Genomic DNA, 21,024 nt, shown 5'->3' with positions numbered 1-21,024 from the left:
TACTGTAAGCAAAAATGTGGGTCCTGATACCTTATCAGCACTACTTTAACCCAACTGAACCATCCATCTGTTATTTTTGGGCAGTGATGTTGACTTTCTCTCACTCATTCATTAGAAGTCTGTCGCAGCCCTAGTTAATCATATGCCAATGGCAGGTGCCATGATGTTTCCCTCTAATTAAAATGAGCTTTGAAGTCCAGTGCGAGGAAATGAATACATAAGGGATAAATCAATAACTTAACTGCTGTATCTTTCCTTGAGAAGATGGATGACCAGTCTTTGCAACCCCCAAAGCAGCTGCCTTTCGTCTCTCTATTATTATGAATAGAAGCAATATAAATAGAAAATGAAAACATGGTATATACGCCACATATTTCTTTCCTTTATTGCCTAATGAGACAGCCATTATGACTGTTTGCTGCTTACGTGCTGTCTCTGTTTACATATAGTAAGAGCATAATTTGTTATATGATTACAATGCTGAGCATTAAAAACAATGTATATTCATGTAGAGTGAAACCTCCATGATGCATATTTGTCATGTCCATATATATATATATATATATATATATATATATATATATATATATATATATATATATATGGAGTGTGAAATTCAGTATGCAAGTATTGCCAAAGATCACAAGGACTGGGTTTATTATTATTGTCACCTTTGGTTGTTTTTGTTTTGACCCCCCCCCCAACTGCTGGCCAATGAGTGTGCTTACGGGTACTCTATGCCAACATCTTTAGGCACAGGTGCTCTCATTTGCCAGACAAAGCACTTATGGGCACTCCAGGTCCAGACTGGGATTCACAATAGGCCCTGGCATCCCAAGTACACAGAGGCCCAAGCAGTCCCCCACCAGCACAATAAATAGTGACATGGCAATTTACAGCAGCCCCTATGGCATTTGCCAGAACCCACTGATTGCTAGTCCAGGCCTGGGGCACTCCCTGCCAGTATTTGCAGACACGGTTATTCTCATTGCCAATAACTGCACTCAAAGGCACTCAAAGACAGCCAGTGTCTTCAGGGCGGCCCATATGTTCATTAGCCAATGAGTGCACTCACTGTCCTTCCAGGCAATGTCTACTCTCATTGACCAGTGAGTGCACAGACTGGCACTCCAATGCAATGCCTACAATCATAGGTACTCTCATTCTACAACTAACAAACACAAGAGACACAGGTTCTCTGCTTATCCTGGGCCCTCCCAACCAATTTCTACAGACACGTAGTGTAATTTGCTAATGACTGGACCCATGGGCACTCCCATAAGTATTAGCAATGAATACTCATTTTAGCTTATGTTTCAAGGCCACTGATTCAATAATCCCTTAATAATCACTATTCATTCACCTCACACTTACCAATATGGAACCAGTTTAACATCCTTCTGATATCAAAAGCTTGTACCAGTGAATACAATATTTATGGGGAAATGTAATATTGGTCGTTAATAGTGATGGTTGAATTTATTCGCCAGGCGCAAATTCGCGGTGAATTTGCACGATTCGCCGCCAGCGAATAAATTCGCAAAACGACCGCAAAAATCGTCGGCAAAAATTTGCCGGCGTCAAAAAAACATTTTCCGAAAAAACGGACGGCGGCGTAAAAAAGGGGTGCCGGCGTCAAAATTTTTTTGCCGTTTCGCGAATTTCGCGCAAGATTCTCGAATTTTTTGGCGAAGCAAAATGGCGCAAATTCGTCCATCACTAGTCGTTAATGCAAAAATGCAAAAATCATTTGCAATGCTAATAAATGTTTGCAAAGTGAACAACTTTGCCGCTCACGCGACTAGGATAACGATTTCAAATTTTATAGTTTGTACAGTGTAGTGCGCAGTGTATGTAATAAAACTTCTTAATAAAAAAGTTGTTATGTTTGCTCCAAAAGTTTACGCCGCCTTCAAGCAGGTGTAAGAAGTTTGCAATAAGCAATTTAGATTTGCAATGCATTAAAAAGCCTAATGAAGAGTATTCAATTGCGGTATGTACATCTTTATTCCCAGATTTGTTCTCTTTGCAAATGTTATTACATTTCCCCCTTTACACTCTAATCATCAATGTACTTGACCTGTTTTGGGTTAAGATTGCTGGAACCCTGTACATGTTGGAGGTAAAGTAATTTAAGCCACATGCTCCTGCTATTTGCAGTAGTTAAACAGCAACCTAATTTTGCATATACTAGATAGATAGATAGATAGATAGATAGATAGATAGATAGATAGATAGATAGATGATAGATAGATAGATAGATAGATATGCATTTAGGCTAAGATTCAATCAAAGAAAATAAACAAATAAATCAATAAACAAATAAAATACACAATGACACATTTTAGCATTCCAATATGCCAGTTTTCATTGGATCTCTTTTAAAAAGAGATACTAAACGATCACCTCTTTTCCCTAAGTTGATATCTGTGTCTCGGTTTATGGATAAGAATGAGTCATCTAGGAGGCTAAACTGGGAAGAAAAACTCTGCTAACTGCCTCTCTCTCCTCCTCTCAGCATTTTACATTTATCTGTTTGCATTTAGTAGAAAAAACAAATAATTCTTAAACAATTGGAAAAAATGTGTTAAATCAGAAACCCCACTCATTTAATACAGAATCTTTTCTTAATAGAGTACATTTCCCATTACCATAAGATCTACATTCTCTGAGCTTTCCCAATACAGCTGTACTATGTACTATATGATATTCTCATTGCTCTGTTAGCCCCAGGATGTCACTACTGACATTTCAAGCGGGCTTGTGATGACGGGCTGTGACATGAATCATAATAAACCAATACTTTGTGTGACATACCTGCTCTGTGGAGAGACCCCTGTCAATATAAAGTACAATTCTCTATGAGTAGTTTTGTTTTCAGCTAAGAACCATCATTTTCTAGATTTTTCATCATATCTGTCATCATATCTGTCACAGTGAACATGATTATTTACATTCAGCTTTGCTTTTCCCAGAATACAATTCTAGCCCTGTAGCACTATAATAATGTCCATTAAGGAGCACAAAGTTTATTTTTATACCTTCTATGGAATTGGGCTACTTAACCACTTCCTGTCCCCTTCCTTCTAGTACCTTTAAGGTCCAATTGCATGGTCACCCTGCCTTTATATTTCTGGTAAACTACTCATTTAGGGTCCCAGGACAGCACATAAAGCTAATGATCATAAAATTGGCATAGCAGCCTATGTATAACAAAATAAAAATGTATAAAAGGCATTAATTGGTATAAACGTGGGATACAAAGTAGAAGTGCTACATTCTTCCAAAATAAAGCAGTCTATATACCAGTGCAACAGTTTTTCTTCTGCTTCCTTGGCCTATAGCAGAGCAACAGTCAACAGTTGTCCCATTTTTGCTGTCCTTATACCACAAAGATGAATACATTAATAAGATGAGCAGCAGATGATCAGCTAAATATACTGTGATTTCTGCAATGTCTTTAGTGCTGTGCTCTAACTGCCATGTTCATCTGTGTCAGTTCTGGGAATTTTGTATTTTAAAGAGGGTTATCGCCTCATCCTTATAAGACCATAAATGATATCTGCTCTCTGACTAATAATCAATCCAAATGTGTGCTGCAGACTGTCCTTTATAAAAACAGCAATGTAACTTGCCTTGCACCCCCCTCTCCCCATTCTTTTTTATTGTTTTGTGTCTGTGCAGAGATAGCACCTCACTATTCTGTTATAAAGTTATTTGTGGGGCATTAACATAATTCACCATTATCTAACATAGCAAGATTATCTTGCAGTTTTTGTTTAGCGATATTATGTTGAAATGTAGCAAAAGGGCAAATATACAGTAGTTCTGTTTACGGTATAGCGGTAGAAATAAATTAAATTAAAATAGAGCCAAATATAAACAGAGCAGGCAGGTAATCATTTGTGAATGTTGGAAAAGCTACAGTCAATTGGGAAATTGATCTTAGCTCTTATTTGTTTCTATACATGGATGTAATGCTTCTGTGACATTTAGCAGTAAGTGCTCAGGTGCTTTGTTGTTCCCATGTTTCAATGGGATGTCTCTTGTTTCTGCAGTGATTACAGGTATGTGGCAGCCGCTCTCGCTGTCATGAGAAACGTCACACAACAGATAAACGAGCGAAAGAGGAGGCTAGAAAATATCGACAAGATTGCGCAGTGGCAGGCGTCAGTCCTGGACTGGGAGGTAAGAAGATTCTTAAAGGCTGCTGATATTGCATCTGCTCTGTTTGCTGCTAAATTGCTCTTGAGTGTATGTATGTATGTAGTGATTGTCACCACTGCTTAAAGGTACAGTATAACAGGAAGTATGACAAAATGTTGGACCAGAAAAGGAGGACATGAACTCATGTAGGCTGATCTGTAAATTGGTCCTAGTTCTAGAAAATAAATTACCATTCCAACACAGATGATTTGTAATTGTGCGAATGTATTCTTTAATTTTTACTTTGCTAAAGTGTATATGGTAGGATCACTCTCTTCACTACCAGTGTGTTCCCTCCCCCTTGCCCCAATCCAATCACAAGAGTTAAGATAGGGGCAGCAGAGGGCCAGCCACCTCATGGCCAGCTGTAAGGAGTTGCAAGCTATGTCACTCTCTTAGAGAGGTACCCTATCTGATGGAAAGAATTGCAATTGCCCGGGCCGAGTCATGCTTATTTGAGCTTTGGTTGATATCTATCCTATATTTCTGACTTCCCTATATAACCCTGGAGCTGAGGGTGCTAAAAGGAACAATTGCCCTGGGTCTAAGTGCTGTACTCCCATAGATCAGCAGCTATAGGCAGAGGGAGAAAATAGATTTTTTTACCACAATATGTGTCCCTTTTTCATTGGCTCTTTTTTCCCAAAGGAAAATAAACAAGGTGCTGAGGCTTCAAGATATCACAGGTTAATACAGTGGCTGTCCAAAAGCTGGCAAAAGATGCTGGCAGTTGAAGGGCAACAACTGTTCTGCCCTGCCACTGCCCTCCCTGTACAACTTAACATATAAGTCAAGTCTACTTTGTTGTCACACACTGGTACTGAAAATATTTCCGTTATACACATAAATAAACCTGTCTTTGGATATTTTTTATAGTGAGTTATAGGGACTGTGAAAAGTCTGTAATAGGTCTCTCCAACACTCTGCTTTAAACTTGATGGATGGCAATGTATCAGTTTCAGATGATTAATCTTTATTGGGATTGGAAGCAGAGGAGACCTCCCAGCACACGACTTATACCTGCACCTCTCCTGTAAGCACCTGATCAATAGCTTCATCCCTTAATTAAAGGCCTGACATCTTCTTTTCCGGGGTCACCTTGCTTGTTTTTTCTTGTCCTACAGTAGGTATCCCTGCCAGAGGCCAATTATATCTCACAGCCGGTTGCACAAGCTACAGAGAAACTATAATCCTCAGTATCCTTATCCTCCTAAGTACTAATGTAGGATCTATGCCACAGAGAGTGATATTAAAACCACCCCTTGCCTTTGTTTTACTATAGGGCAGTTCAAAGTCTCTCAGTATGCAATGCAACATGCAATCCTGCATCTAGATGAGTAAATATGTCATCAGTGACCTTTGCTGTGGGGACACTGCAGACATCATAATTTTGTGTATTACAAGGGGGAACTTCAGTTTTAATTTTTGTTTCAGTTAATATGTGCTCCCTAGCTTCCCTCGTTGCTTGCTCTCTATGGTTTTATCTCGACTTCATAAATGTAACTGCTTGTAGTTAGCCCATGTTGGAGCTCTAATATATTGGATGTTTAGTTCCTGCACAACTTCCACAGTAAACCCATTATGTAGTATGCTTTAACATGCATATCATAAATTATGCCTTGCCTCCAATATGCCCCCTGACACACCCCATTTCTTCCCTACAGTCCCCTGATCTGCCCAAAGTTCTGCCAAATTAATGAAAAACTATTCTCCTATTCAAGTCTGAAAACTATAGGGATGCACGATCTGAGCCTGTTTCAGCAAGATTTCGATTCAGGCAAATGCAAGATCCTGACTTAAGCAAATCCAACCCCTTAAAACCATTTGATTATGGGGATCATATGTTTTTTACACTGATGTGCACAGATTTTGTTTCCCCCTCCATCCCCTAATTTGCAGTTCGGAAGTGGTTCAGAATTTGTCCAAATCCTTTCTGGAAGATTCCGGGTTCAGCCAAAACTTTATAGATTTGGTGCATTCCTAAAAAACTGTGGCAGGACATGCTGCTGTTTGGAGCTTAAAAAAAAAAAAAAGCTTTTTCTAAAAGGAGACATATAGGATAAATGAAAAAACCCTAATTTTGTAGGCAATTATGAGTAATATACTGTATGGTGATGCTTTTACATGGTGCTAAAAATTAACATATTACTTTAAAAATAGCCCCTTTATTGGAGCTCCCTATAGATGTCCTACGGTCCCTGTGTGTGTTTCAAATGAGGGGTGGGCGTGTCCTAACGGTCCCTGACAGAAGCACAGTAGGAAGGGGACAGCCAATCACAGCCCTGCAGTCACACAAGCACAGACAGGCTTCAGTTCCCTATCAGGCCCTGCTAACTGCTGATTGGTTTCTGTCCTACAGGCTGAGTGCCGCCGGCTCCGCTGCACAGCCTGGGAATTCAGGGAGCAGGAAGTGGAAGAGAAGGGAGTGATTATTAGGGTTTTTGCAGAAATATTCAATAAATCAGCCTGAAACACTACTTTTTAAGCACACTTCTTATACTGTATATCTAAATGAGTATAACGCACTGGTTCTGTGGTGTTTATACAAATGGCCTGCGGGTGTCACTGTGCACAGGACTTGTACTGTACATACACAAGATATTCTGTACAGCTTAAAAGTGAAAGCTTACTATTGTGTAATGCCTGCATGAGCCTGTTAATAAAGCACTGTTATACTCTACTCATCCTTGGCTACCCAAAACATAACAGGTACATTCCTATTTTTTACACAAAATGTCTCCTTTAATGAAAAATACTACGGGTATCGAAGTGCTCATATGTCACTGATTTCCTTTATTTTTATCTTTCTTCCCCATATTTAACATCCATGACAACCTTCCTGTGATATCAGCAATGAATGAGTCACGGGGGATATCACCCCATCTGGTTGGCCTGGGGTTGGCAGACAAGTGGTGATGTATGGGGTGGGACATTGAAGTTAAGGGGGCAGGGTGGCATCATAAAAGGGGCAAGGCAATGACACAGTGGGGTGGAGTTATGATGTCATGGGCAGGTTATCATCTGATTCTCTATAGATTAAGAAGGGGTCATTTGGTGTGGATCAGGACTTATGTAGGTGGGCCAGCAATGCAAGGAAAAGACATTACAAGTACATCTCCCATACCCCTCTAAACAGGGAATGGCAAGGTGAAGTAGTTCTCCCCTAAATAGTGCTAGCTACATTACATAAGATCATGCCCCATGGTTAGCCAAACTTTACTGCTTAGTCATGTATAAAACTATATATATATATATATATATATATATATATATATATATATATATATATATATATATATATATATATATATATCCCTAATTTGATTACTGTCTCTTTAAATCGCAATTAGCCATTTGAAATCCCGGGGCCCTGAGTCTCTTTTGTACTGGGAACTGGCATTTACAGTGCAGTGCCTCCACCTAGGGAACACTGAGGAGCACATCTCAGGGAATTTCCACTAGGACAAATAAAACACAGAGTTTGCAAATTAAACATATAAACTTTATATAAACAGTAGTGAAAGAACTTGGGCAATCTAATACACAATACACTCCTGCACTGGGGACACGTGGGACCTAACTCACTATTAGGTACCTGAATGTTTCTCCAACACAGTCATTTTTATTATCAAAATTCCAATCCTCTGGAAGGGGCTAATAACCACACAGTTCAGTTCAAAAAGAATGTCCCTTCCGCAGAGCTCTTATACCTCAGGAAACGCTACCTTTTCCCAAAAGTACCTCTCCCGTTGGAACTTAGCAGCCGCTACCCATGTAGCAGGTAAATGCACAAGACCTGTCTTCAAATTGGGGCCCCACGCTTGTATCCTTGCCAGTATCCTACCTTGGATGGCTCACTCACCGGGGTGCTCTCAGAGGCAGTCACACTGGAGATTACAGACAGCTCGGCAGCAGTATAAATGTCACCAGTGGCACCTTTCTATTCCTGAGTCTTTAGCAGCTTGGCAGAGAATACGATGGGCTCTCTCTGTACTTCCACAGATTCAACAACTTTGACAGCATCACAAGACTTGGTTCTGGCTGGATCTTTCACCATACAACCCCTGTTAAACTCTGTCAGAGACCCTGTACAAAAGGCTCCAAAGTCAGGCACACCCTCTCTCCCAAGGATGCACTGGGGTGCCCAGCCTGTAACTGGGCTGGATGATGTCGCAGACAGAAAAACAGGGGAAGGATTTCTCTGTTCCTATACATATATAGTAGTGTTACATTAACTGCAAATGGGTTAGTTGTAGGATCAGCTACTTTTATAAATGTTCTTGACTACGCTTAAGCTCCATATGATTTTCTTAAGGCCAGTGCTTTAGGGAATTGTCATAGAGAAGTAATGGCTTGTTGACTGATGATATTTTTACAAGCAGTAAGAACAGAATCAAGATGTAGTGAGGGGCTGAGAGATTGTATTTCTGTTTCAATGCTTAGATTGTGAGCTCTTCTTGTACTTTGTATACATTTGTATTTATTTTGATCCTTGTTTGTTCTATTTATGTTCTAGTTCTGTTGTACAGTGCATGTCTGTATACTTCATACATACATAAAATGCTTGAGGCTCATTTACTAGCACTGGTGTAATAACCCACATCAACCAATCAGTGATTCGATTTCATTATTCCAGCTGCAGGAGGCAGATCAAATTGCTGACTGGTTGCTCAGAGCTACTACAATGAGACATATTTCAGCCCCATGTATTTGACTTGGATCTGAATATTTTTATTAGGGCAGCTTTATATTTTATTCACCAGAAAACTGCACTAGTCATATATTTTTATGTAAGAGCCCCCAAATAAATTCCTTGGTTATATGAATCATTGGTTTATATAGTTCAAACTTTCACTTCTATGATTTCATTTTGTATTCAAGATGATCCAGAGGAAGGAAAATAATCATCTATCTCCAGCTTATATAAAAAATGGAAACAGTCCTTCCTTAACTTAGAATAAAAACTGAATATTTGCGTATTTACTAGTATCCCCAGTCATCCCCTGATCCATGTCCTCTAATCGTGCCTTTAAGCAGTGGAGCAGTAGGGGTTACATTTAACAGCATTTTTCTGTCACATTTTTTCCACTTTTTGTAAAATATGTTTCCAAGTCAGAACCATCAGTGCAGGGAATAAAAAAAAGACTGATAAATACTAATTTTAGTAATAGTTATATTGGCAATGTGAAAGACATGCTTAGAATGTAATTTTATTTCAATGGGGGGGGGTGTAGTTGACGGTGCTGTGCCTAGGGTACCAGACAAAAATACATCACTGTGCCTGAGCTGTTTTTCAAGGGTGCTGTTGTAATTGATCCAAGCAAGCAGATAAATCACTTTAAGTGCCAAACTGAAATGCCGCTAAGCAAAATAAAGAAATTAATTAATCTAAAACTACACAAGAAGGAGACAAAATGCACTGTCTTTAAATGCCATGGTCTATAGTCAAACTACCCCCCATGTGCAGAATGCAGTCATTATACCCCTGGGCATCTGCAACATGATGTATCCTTGACTGCATTTACTATGTGACGTGACTGAGCTATTCCCCTGTAAATGAGGGGTCACAGCTGCTTGGTTCGGCAAGCCATAAATAATCCTGCGTAGAACTAATAGCGAGCAATGCCTGACAGCCAATGAATATGCAGTAACTGAAAGCAAATTAAATACCATTCTACTAAAACAAGTGCAACAAGAGTAAATTATTGGTTTCTTTATAAGTAACATGTGCTTGTCAGCTACACATACAGGGTTATGTAGGAATCTGGCCAAATGTAGTCCTGGTCTAGAAATCTATAATAGCCACACTAGCCATTCTTAAGTAAGCCATACACTGGTAAATCCTGTGCTGAATGTTTCCCTGCTGACCCAGGGAACTAACATATAGCTAATAATGAAATAGGCCAGCCAGAATGGCTACCTTTTCAAGTTCTGTTTACATGGCTGACAACCAGAACGGCTGTGCTTCCTTTTTATTTTTTCACCTATTGGTGCACCATAAACTTCCTTCTGACATCTATGGTACATATATATTATTTGGGATAATTCAACCAGCATACACATACTGAGAATCATGCAAAGTGCTAAGTGTATGGCCAGCTTAACTTCACTAGAAACAGGAACAAGCCTAATTACTGAATGGTTGCATTTCTGTATAAACTCAGGTGTTTTTGTGTTATCTCACGTGCAGTATGAATGAAGCCATAGTTATCCTGAGCCATATTGCACCAATTAGACCTAGAAACCCATCTTCAAAGACAACTGAGGTTTAGCAAGAGACACCACTCCCCATCTATCTGTTTGTAGATCCCCCATGCTGTTGCAGAACGCAGATAATCACTGTGAAGTGTTTTCCTACAGTCTTCCAGTTGTCAGCACAGATCAATGAACAGAAGGCTTGCACTGCGCCTGATTAAAGCCAGTGATTCCTGTAGTAAAGGGGTTAAACAGGTTTTGTGCATAACAGCAGAACAGCCTATATAGCTTTCAGCTTGGATGCTTTCATGTGTGTTCAGATTCTCCAGGAAAACATTGAAACTCAACATTTAAAAGCCCTTTTTTCATGCCTTCACACATCAAACGCTGGCCTGAAAACTGTGCATCGTGCTGTTAAGATGCTGTTCTGGAGACAGGGCCAGCTTGATCAGCAACTCTCTTGAGAAGAATAAAGTCAGAGACTACAAGAGGGTTTTAAAACAACAGACAGCATCAAAAAAAGGGAAACTGAAAAAAACCAAGATTTTTCGGGGTTTTTTTCTTTTCCTCGTTTCATTTCCCCTCCTCGCTCACACTGGTAATCAGTCTGGGAGACTCTAATTAGAAGCTTGCAATGCAACTCACTAAATCAGGAATAACTTTACCCACTCCACAAATAAATAACTCCCTTTCATGCTTTGTGGCTGAACAATGTTATTAGTAATGCAAAGCTTCTAATGGTTTAGCTCTTTTTGTATTTACCAAACTATCACTTGCCGGGCATTCATTCATTCCACCTCTAGACATCTAGCAAAAGAAAAAATCTAAATTGGGGTGACGCACAATCTCAGTCTCTGAAGCTACAAATGCCAGTGTGCACAATAGCCCCATCACTTGCTGCAGGGAAGCCTGAGTTTTTATTGAGGCAGGTAAAACATAAAGGCCTTTTGTGGATATTGATATAGATGTAAGGCAAAGAGTGTTAAAGGTACGTCCAACAAAAATGACACTGAAGCAGAGTTTTTTTTTTAAATTAGTGTAAATGAAGAGGAGGGCAAAAGCATAATATGACTGATCTCCACGCACAAAATTACATTTTGTCTTTGTTTTTATATAACACTTGGGCTGGGGTTTTGCCAGGTTGCAGACTCCATAAGTAGGTAGATTTTGTCATTCAGGACTGTTCTTCCCTATTTCAGTAGTAGAATAGTACCTGGCAACCAGACACCATACAGCATTTAAAAAATGTAATAGAAAACCTCCAATTTGTTCTCATTTTTCTGTTGATTTACAGGGAGATGATATCTTGGATCGCAGCTCAGAACTTATCTACACTGGTGAGATGCAGTGGATTTACCAACCATATGGACGCAACCAGCAAAGAGTTTTCTTCCTCTTTGATCACCAGTTGGTTCTTTGTAAAAAGGTAAAGATAAGCTTTTATACAATCATTGTTATGTACATGCATATATATATATATATATAAAATAAGAGAAGTTAAATAAAACTTGTACTCCTCCCCTATTTTGGAAATGTCCTTTTCTTCCCCTTAAGTTTAGCAACATTGAGAATATATGTCAGAGTAATTAAATCGCATGTTAATTGCCCTTTTCAGTCCTGATAATCCATAAACCATAATTGCCTGCATATTGTACAAAGCTGGTGCGTCAAGTTTAATCTATGCAAATCCCTTCCGAGTTGATCCAATAAGGATCAATGTTAATAAAACCGAAACCGCTCAGTGAGTCGAAAAAAAATAATTCTTGGCTAATAATTGCTGAATCAGTTTCCTTTATCTAAATCATACCTAAAATAGACAGTAGTATCCTTTCTTATTTTACTGCCTGGGACTAAGTATATTATTTGGAGTTTTTCCCCTTTTTTTGTGTATTACCAGCTGCTTTGCTGCTCCCTGCAAGAAATGTACATTTGTATCAGCATTCTTGTATATTACAATAAATGTTCTGTTCAAGAATAAATGCTCCCATAGGCTGAATGTATTTTTTTGTTGTTGCTCAACCTGAGATCAGTTTTTGTCACGAATTGGCCCTCAGCATGTTTGAAATCTAAATTAACTGCATGTGAGTGGTTTACTCATACTGGAAATTCTGTTTATGTGACCTGTATATAGATTGGGCCTTGTTGGGCCTTTTGTAATGTTGGATTAGGGATTGGGAGCCTGCTGCCTTAAGGGCCCTCATATGCTAGGGCCCCCAAGCCACAAAGCACCTTCCACCCCCCCATCCCAGACACAACCTCACTCTGGTCCCCCTTACCTATTCCTTTACACAACAGTGACAGGGCCAAAGAGGGAGGTTGGGACAGTGACCAGAGCCAAGGAAGGGAGGCAAGGAGGGCTACAGTGCTACAAGTAGGGAGCGGGTCTGGGCCGCAGGGGCGACTGGGTTTTTTCCCGGTGTCCTGTCGGCCCAGTCCGACCCAGTCCAGGGATTTCAATTGTCCTTCATTTTCTTTTCTTTCTCACAGATTTTTTTTAATTATTTACCTTCTTCTGATTCTTTTCATCTTTCAGATATGGTTCACTGACCCCACCTAAAAATCAAATGCTCTGGAAGGCTACAAATATATTGTTTTTGCTTTTATTACTGATCTTTCTATTCAGGCCCTCTCCTATTTACAGTATATGGAAATGCATATGCATGCAAGTTCCATTGTTTTGTTGAGGGGTAAGGACAATGACAAATGAGGAGACTAGTCACCCTGTGTCTCTTCCAAATGCTCCACCAGAGACTAACATGCAAATCGACTCTGGGTGAAACATATGAGGTGCAAAGTTACCTGAAATTTCCTTGTGAGGAAACCTCAGGCTACTTCTGAAAGTAACAGGGCTGTGGGTGACTTGTTTGCCCATATGTCATTGCCCTTAGAGTAGCAACTCAATGATAGCCACTAACTTATTCTGTATGAAAGGAAAAATAAACAGTTGTAGTACCCAGCTAATGCCATTCAGACATCAGCAATAATCTTGCTTTGTATACGTTTCATTTTTATTTTATTCTTTTGTCTAACTTTTTAATAAATAGTAGGTAGTAAAGAGATATTTTTTAATTTCACCTTTGTATTCTTGCTACCTCAGATACTTTAGACTAGTGCTTGTCTGGTTTAAAGGAATAGTTCAGTGTGAAAATAAAAACTGGGTAAATAGATAGGCTGTGCAAAATAAAAAAAAATTCTAATATAGTAAAAATGTAATGTATAAAGGCTGCAGTGAACAGATGTCTAATAAAACAGCCAGAATCCAACTTCCTGCTTTTCAGCTCTATAACTCTGAGCTAGTCAGCGACTTGAAGAGGGGCCACATGGTACATTTCTGTTCAGTGAGTTTGTAATTGATCCTCAGCATTCAGCTCAGATTCAAAGCAACAGATATGACCCATGTGGCCCCCCTCAAGTCTCTGATTGGTTACTAATAAACCAAGAGAGCTGAAAGGCAGTAAGTAGTGTTCTGACTGACATGTTATACGTCAAATCACTCCAGCCTTTATACAATACATTTTTGGCTAACTAACTATATTAGAAACATTTTTTATTTTGCACAGCCTGTCTATTTACCCAGTTTTTATTTTTACACTGAACAATTCCTTTAAGCCTCCTTGAAGGACAAACCTTTGTTCAGCCCCCCTAAACACAGAACAGATATAGCCAGTGCCAAAGGTCCTATAATATCTGTGGTAACAATAACCCCAAATATTATGCTAAATAACCTTCTAGTTGGCATTATAACTCAGGTGTATCTAGGAGAGCAAATAGGCAATATCTCCAGATCTCACCCTAATTAGTCTTCAGGCTGAGTCCCTCTGCTACTGCTCCAGCCCCACAGTGGGAACCACAGTCCTGGACATTATAATAAATGTTGTGAGTCTCAGATATTATCTGTACTATTGTCACCCACAAAATTTTCTGGGAGCCAATCCCCAGACAGCTTTTTTTAATAATTTTAAAAAGTGCTTCATGTAGTCAGTAGCTATCCAGGACATTCCATTTTAAAAGATTTCTATACCCTTAAAATATACATTTATATTTTATATAAATATAAATAAAAGTGTTCAAGCCTAGGGGTAACCTAGATGAAGAAGAAATACAAATATTCCCTATACTCAAAGTGACTGTTTGTTGTGTTCAAACAAAGTTTCAGCACAGGTTATGGGTGTACTACATGCTGAAAATGTGCTGAGGGGCATGAATGTAAAAGCATTGCTTTATGTACTCTTTAACGATCTCTTTTTAAGCACTTTTTAATAATAAATGTATTTGTAATATTTTATTCCAACCCATATAAGCATGTAGTGCCATGTAGCTCTTTCGGTTTTAAGGGTACACAACCCCTGACCTCAAGGGCTTACTATCCACGAAGGTAATTAAATAGTGTGCAGTGCAATTGCTTTGCCTGATAGAATTTTTCCCTGTATCCAGGTATTTCTGGCACCTTTTATTGTACTAAAGGAAGTTTTGGTGCTTTTTGCTAACTTCCTTTATATCTTATTTTTTTCTGAAAAAACAGTATTTAACCACAATGCATACTTGACCATATTACCATTGCCATCTTCAGCTCAAATTATAGGGATTTGAGATAAGGGTTACTTGACCTAACCTTGTGGCTGCAGAGACATCTGGTCACCCAGAAAATATAATCTTGTCAAGCTGATGCGAACACATTTCCCATTTTTCTGTCATTTTCTGACAAGTGGAGGTTAAGTAAAGATAAAAATTGAGGGGTATTTTTATTATTGTTGCATCACAGCAATAGGATTTATTCAAGGGCCCTGACAATTATTTTGAGATTTGTCTGTTTAACCTTTAAATCACTTGTATTACTCAACAATAACAGGAAAGATTTAACATTTAAATATAATCCGTAGAGATATTCTTCCCATCCATTTTCAAACTACGTCAAACCAAAAGTTCTGCTTATTTATAGAAGCGTGCCACTAACTCCCGTTTGTGGTTTATAGCTACCATCAAGCGCTGTAATGTTCAGTGAACCCTGCCATTAAATATGCAACAAGCAAGAGATGCAGTTTCCAAGGATTTCATCCTAAGGTTTGCATAGCATTGTGTAACATATCTTGGTTTGCAGGTGAAGTGCCTGGATTTCTGAATTTCTAATATAAATATCTATATGTATTTTAAAGATGTGTCCACCCAAACCTTCTTAAAAACACTAGCCTTCAAGTTTTTTTCACTTCTTTCCCTATAAATTATATATATAGTATATATTAGTAGGAGGTATAGAGGCTAGATGAATGATAAAATGACCTTACCCACAAATCATTCAGAACCCTAGAGATAATTGGGCAGCACCAAATGGGATCTGAGGATCACTGTTTGTGTTGTGCACCCTTGATATGGCAGTACACCCTACTGCCTTTTACTTGTTGGAAGCAATACTAAAGTTGGACAGTACCAAAATAAAATGTTTCCTGATTTTGTCCCACTGCCCCTAGATACACGCCTTCAATAAACATTTAACATATACATGCTGTTTCTGTGGGAAATCAGGGAAGGAGGAAGATAGGCATTGTCTGTGGAGTATCTGCAGCCTGGGGGACAGGACATAAGCAGGGTTACTTTATATAAAGTATATGACTTGCTAAATATGGTCTACAGTGTTGGAACTTTTTTTAGTATAGCTTATCAAAAGAACATATTCTTCACGAACCAATGAATCTTTCTCTGTCAATAAATATGCACCAGCACATTACCCACTTAAAGAACAATTCTACAATGTTGCCTCAATTTGGACCCCCAATAATGCTTGCTTTCTGATAGTCTGTACATTAACACATAATATTGCTCCCATTTAAAGCTTTAAGCTTGTATTGAGGCTGTTCCTCTTTTAACCAGAGTGGCATCTCTTCCTATATCTGCGTTCTTCAGCTTCTACATACTGTATGTATATGCGTCTCTTGTCTTGCATGCAGCAGAATGATGGCTTCATTCCCCAGCTTCTGCTCTCTGCTTGATATTCATGCTGCTCTTACACTGTTCTGCTCCTGAATATTTTGCTATCACACAAACAAACCTTCTGCACCATTGAAGGCATTGCTTGGGATGTGCCAAAGCTTCTTCTCCAAATAGTCTTTTGCATGATCTTTATTTCTTTTCAATTTTTTCTTCCTTCTATATGTAAATATTACCAGAGATTTGGAGGCAATGTGCAGAAGCAGTCTTCTCCTGTGCATACCTAAATAATTGCTATTGGCCACAAAAGCTTGTAATGTGGCGATAGACCTTACAGTAGGGTCTTACTTATTCCTATGCAGTGCATTTCAAAGCTCACTGGCTTTTGTCATATTCAGATTTCCTACTGTGTGGCATAATGTGCCTTTCACATGCTTCAGTATGGGGAGCAACTTTGGAAACTTTCATGGGAAACTGTAGTGTTCAGCAGCTTATCAATTCTGCCTTATATGCCATAACGTGTTGGATCTATAACTACTTTGTATACTATATGTTTATTATATTATTATGTATAGGAAGTATTTAATTAGCTAGGATTAGTTTTGGTGAAGCTAGCATTTTCAGTATACAATGCTATTTACAGAGCTTATAGATCCAGAAATGTAAAAAATTTCACCACCCGATGTATAATACTTTTGATCTGAAATGGTAGTAATTTAGCCAAAGGTCTAGAAACCCATAGAAATCAGCAGGTAGCAGTTAGTATTGGCTGCTTAAAAAAGAAAAAAATATGTTTGGTTACTATAGGTTACTAGATCTAGGTTAATGTTGCATCTTTAAGTAAATTAGTAATGTAAGAAATTGCTGTAGGAACCCTACTACTCCATGTGGTAAACAGATACAGTTACTGGAAACAGCACTCTGTGGGAACGCTGTTTTAATGCACATATTATAAGCACAGAGTGTTCTGGGTTAAATTTTGGGTAATCTTTGCTTACCACTTTTTGGAAATCTGCCATCACACTATCACCTGGCAGGACATTCCACAGGCTCACTGCCCTTTTTGAGAAGACTCATTTCTGTTATTAACTTGTCAATATTTTTCCTCCTGGGTGGTGTCTCTTTATATGTATGTCTAGGATCTCTTCTAATGTATTTCTAAAGAGATATCATGTCTGCTTGCAAGTCCCATTTTAAAAACAGATTCAACTCTCCATGTAATTTCCTTTCCTCATTCCATTTGTTGCCAGTTTAGTTGCAAGTCTTTGCGATTTTTCCAGTGCATTAATATCTTTCCTATGGACTGGTACCCAAGGCGCCTAAAACTGCAGGTGAGGCCTTATGAGGGATCTGGCTTGTACAAATTCTTCATAAATTTAATTTTTTTTTCCCTATTCCTCACTCCTAATTCATTAAATTTCAACCATTGTACGCTTATTTATCTTTTAGATAAATTAGTGCTGCCTATTGTCATTAAATTGTCAGAAGTTTGGTGATTCCTGTTAAAGCTCCATGTTAATAATCTGTTTCTTCCCAGGACCTCATACGGAGAGATATCCTGTACTACAAGGGTCGCATGGATATGGATAAATACGAGGTAATAGAAGTAGATGATGGAAGGGACGAGGACTTTAATGTGAGTGTGAAGAATGCATTTAAGCTTCATAACAAGGAGACAGATGAGGTGCATATTTTCTTTGCCAAGAAGCTGGAGGAAAAGCTAAGGTGGCTTCGTGCCTTCCGAGAGGAGAGGAAGATGGTGCAAGAAGATGAGAAGATTGGTAAGAGATCCATGCTGGGCAGAATATGCTTTGGTTTATATATCAGTGGGACTGTGATGTCAATATATTAGCCTTGTAGTTTCTGCACCTCATTAATGAACCAATGAGTCAGTATTAAAAGGTATGTGTATTATATAGAATTAGGACTCTCCTATATATAGGCTTAAATAAAAATAGTTACATAGTTAAGTTGGGTGAAGTCCAAATTCCATCAAGTTCAAACTCTCCAAATAAAACCCAGTGCACATACCTGCATACACTCACACTCACACTGATCCTGCCATACACTCACATAAACTATATGTACACCGATATATATATTTATTTGTAGATTTTAGTATCACAGTAGCCTTGGATATTATGTTTGTTCAAGAAATCAACCAAACTGCTCCTAAAGGCACTAACAGAATAGGACATCACAACAACATCTGGCAGGGAATTCCACAACCTCACTGTGGAGAACCATCTATGCTGCTTCAAATGAAAGCTCTGTTCCTCAAGGCTAAAGGGGTGACCTCTGGAGCATTGATCATTTTTTTTTTTTTAAATGCCCTCTAATGTACTTACAAAGAGTAATCGTGTCCCCTTCAATGTGTCTTTTTTCCAGGGAAAATAACCCCATCCTTGACAGTCTACCAACAAAGTTAAAAAACTCACCCATTGTCTTCAATGCATTTGGCACATTTTTTGCTGTTCTACCTTGTAACCTATCACTAAAGGCTGAGCAAGAATAAAATAACAAAATAAAAAAATTCAAAAAGAAAAGAACAAATTCCCCTTCAGATGAAGTGTTTTTGAGAAAATGAGGCTTTAACCCTTTCACTTCATTGACACAATTTTGGTTGTAGGGGTGTATGCCATCTCACAGTGAGAGCTGTGCATGGGTCCAATATCACATATTGCATATAAATTAAAGACATGCACAGCATCTCACTTAAACATTTATTTGTGCAATTCAAACAAACTACAATTCACATAAGCCTTACATGGCATTTCAACATCACACACCACAATGCAGTGTCACCCCCCAGTCTACCTACCTTATGTTCAGCCACTCCCTCCTGACGCATTTCGCGCTATTGGGCACTTCCCTTATTTATTTTACTGGTGGCAAGGAAATTGCGGAATACATTGACAGCACAAACTGTATGGGGCTGATTTGCTAATGTTTGATTTCTATTCTTTGTATGAATTGTATTCTTTCTCTAAAAAGTTGTGTTTTTTAATATCTGTAAAACTCTTTTTAAATGTATTAAGTGGAAAAATCACGAAAAAATCTCATACAAAACTGTGCCATGTCAAAGCTGTCCCATAGAAGTCAAAGGGAGCTGCGCTGACACTATTGGAACTTTTTTTAGTCTTTCAGACTTTTAGACGTTTTTTGATTTTTATTTGCTAATAATTTTCTGAAAAAACTTTTTAGAGGGTTTTCTTGTTTCTGTAGTTTAGAGTATTTTTTTTGTTCATACTTTTTAAATTCGGATGTTTTGATTATTCTCATGTCATTCGTGGTTTTATAAAAATAGAGCTTAAGCGTGGTTTTAAATAGGCCTCTACTTTTCTGCAGCAAAATGGTCCAAAGCCTCTACTCTTACACACACAGCAATCAGAAAGCATTGCAAGGAAGGTGGTTTACTTGTTAAATGGGTTGATAACCCTTTAACTAACCTTTAGTATGATGCAGAGATTGATACTCTGAGACTATTTGCAACTGTTTTTCATTTTTATTATTTGTGGTTTTTGCGTTATATTTTTGTGATATATATTTTATTCAGCAGCTCTCCAGTTTGCAATTTTAGCAGTCCGGTTGCTAGGGTCATTTGGACCAGACTGCAAAAATTGCAAACTAGAGAGCTGCTGAATCAATTTTCTACAAACATGTAGTGATTTGAATAAGAGACTGGAATATGAATAGGAGAGGGCCTAAAAATAAAGCTGAGTAATAAAAAGTCAAAATTACTTTGTAGCCCTACAGAGAACTTGTTTTTTAATGGGGTCACTGGAAAGAGTCAGTAAGAATAAGGCAAATAATTCAAAAACTATAAAAAAGAAAAAATGATGGGCAATAGAAAAGTTGTTTAGAACCACCCCTTTGATACGCTATGCAGAAGCCAACTTCAGTCAGGAATTATGGCTGATCAAAGGCCAAATTTCATAAATGTACTTTGGTTTTGCAAAATAAAAAGGTAATAGTTTGGGAATAATAATTATAATAATTTAATAATTTCTGATATACTTCCATCAGCCCAGATGAGTTAATTCAGAGTTTCATGACTGAGGCTGAGCCCCATGTACTGACTACATACTGAATATAAATTATTGACTGCAACTCACCTGATTGTCCTTCAGCAAAAAAAAAAAAATATATACTGCATATCATAGTTACATAGTTACATAGTTAAATTGGGTTGAAAATTGGGTTGAAAAAAGACAAAGTCCATCAAGTTCAACCCCTCCAAATGAAAACCCAGCATCCATACACACACCCCTCTCTACTTTTAATTAAATTCTATATACCCATACCTATACTAACTATAGAGCTTAGTATCACAATAGCCTTTGATATTATGTCTGTCCAACTCAGTGTGTTTAATTAGTGCTAATGTTTGTACATTTGGCACTGAAATCACTTTTGTTCACAGCGGGTGTCCTACCCACCCATGGTTATTGACCAATTCCTAACAAAGTGCAAGCTGGAATAATAATCACTTTGTTCCAAATGCATTTTCCGCAAGATAAAAAGGTAATTCTTTTTTCTGATGGCAATGGTCCTGCTTGTGTTTTATCCAACGTGTGTAAAATTACAATGTTCAGAATGCATCTGCACAATTTCCAGAAAGACGCCTTTAACAATCTTCTCATGTTAGTCACGCACAAACCTATGAACTGGCTACAGAGCAAACCTGCTGCAATGTATCAT

The 21,024-nt window shown here is 38.3% G+C and overlaps 1 protein-coding gene across 5 annotated transcripts in view; it reads left to right on the top strand.

Moving 5' to 3' along the window:
• LOC108700542 (rho guanine nucleotide exchange factor 9) overlaps nucleotides 1-21,024 on the top strand; it is a 258,564-nt gene that overhangs the window by 223,871 nt on the left and 13,669 nt on the right. For 4 of the 5 annotated variants that reach the window (XM_041575080.1, XM_041575083.1, XM_041575082.1 and 1 more), the window contains 4 exons: nucleotides 4,059-4,188; nucleotides 11,696-11,827; nucleotides 17,574-17,654; nucleotides 17,861-18,104. In XM_041575080.1, coding sequence (XP_041431014.1) covers nucleotides 4,059-4,188; nucleotides 11,696-11,827; nucleotides 17,574-17,654; nucleotides 17,861-18,104 — 587 coding nt within the window. The remainder of the gene's footprint in view (nucleotides 1-4,058; nucleotides 4,189-11,695; nucleotides 11,828-17,573; nucleotides 17,655-17,860; nucleotides 18,105-21,024) is intronic. The other variant, XM_041575081.1, reaches the window with a different exon arrangement.

This window comes from Xenopus laevis, chromosome 8S, assembly GCF_017654675.1.
Source record: "Xenopus laevis strain J_2021 chromosome 8S, Xenopus_laevis_v10.1, whole genome shotgun sequence".
Taxonomy (NCBI): domain Eukaryota; kingdom Metazoa; phylum Chordata; class Amphibia; order Anura; family Pipidae; genus Xenopus; species Xenopus laevis.
This window is presented reverse-complemented; position numbering and strand designations above follow the sequence as displayed.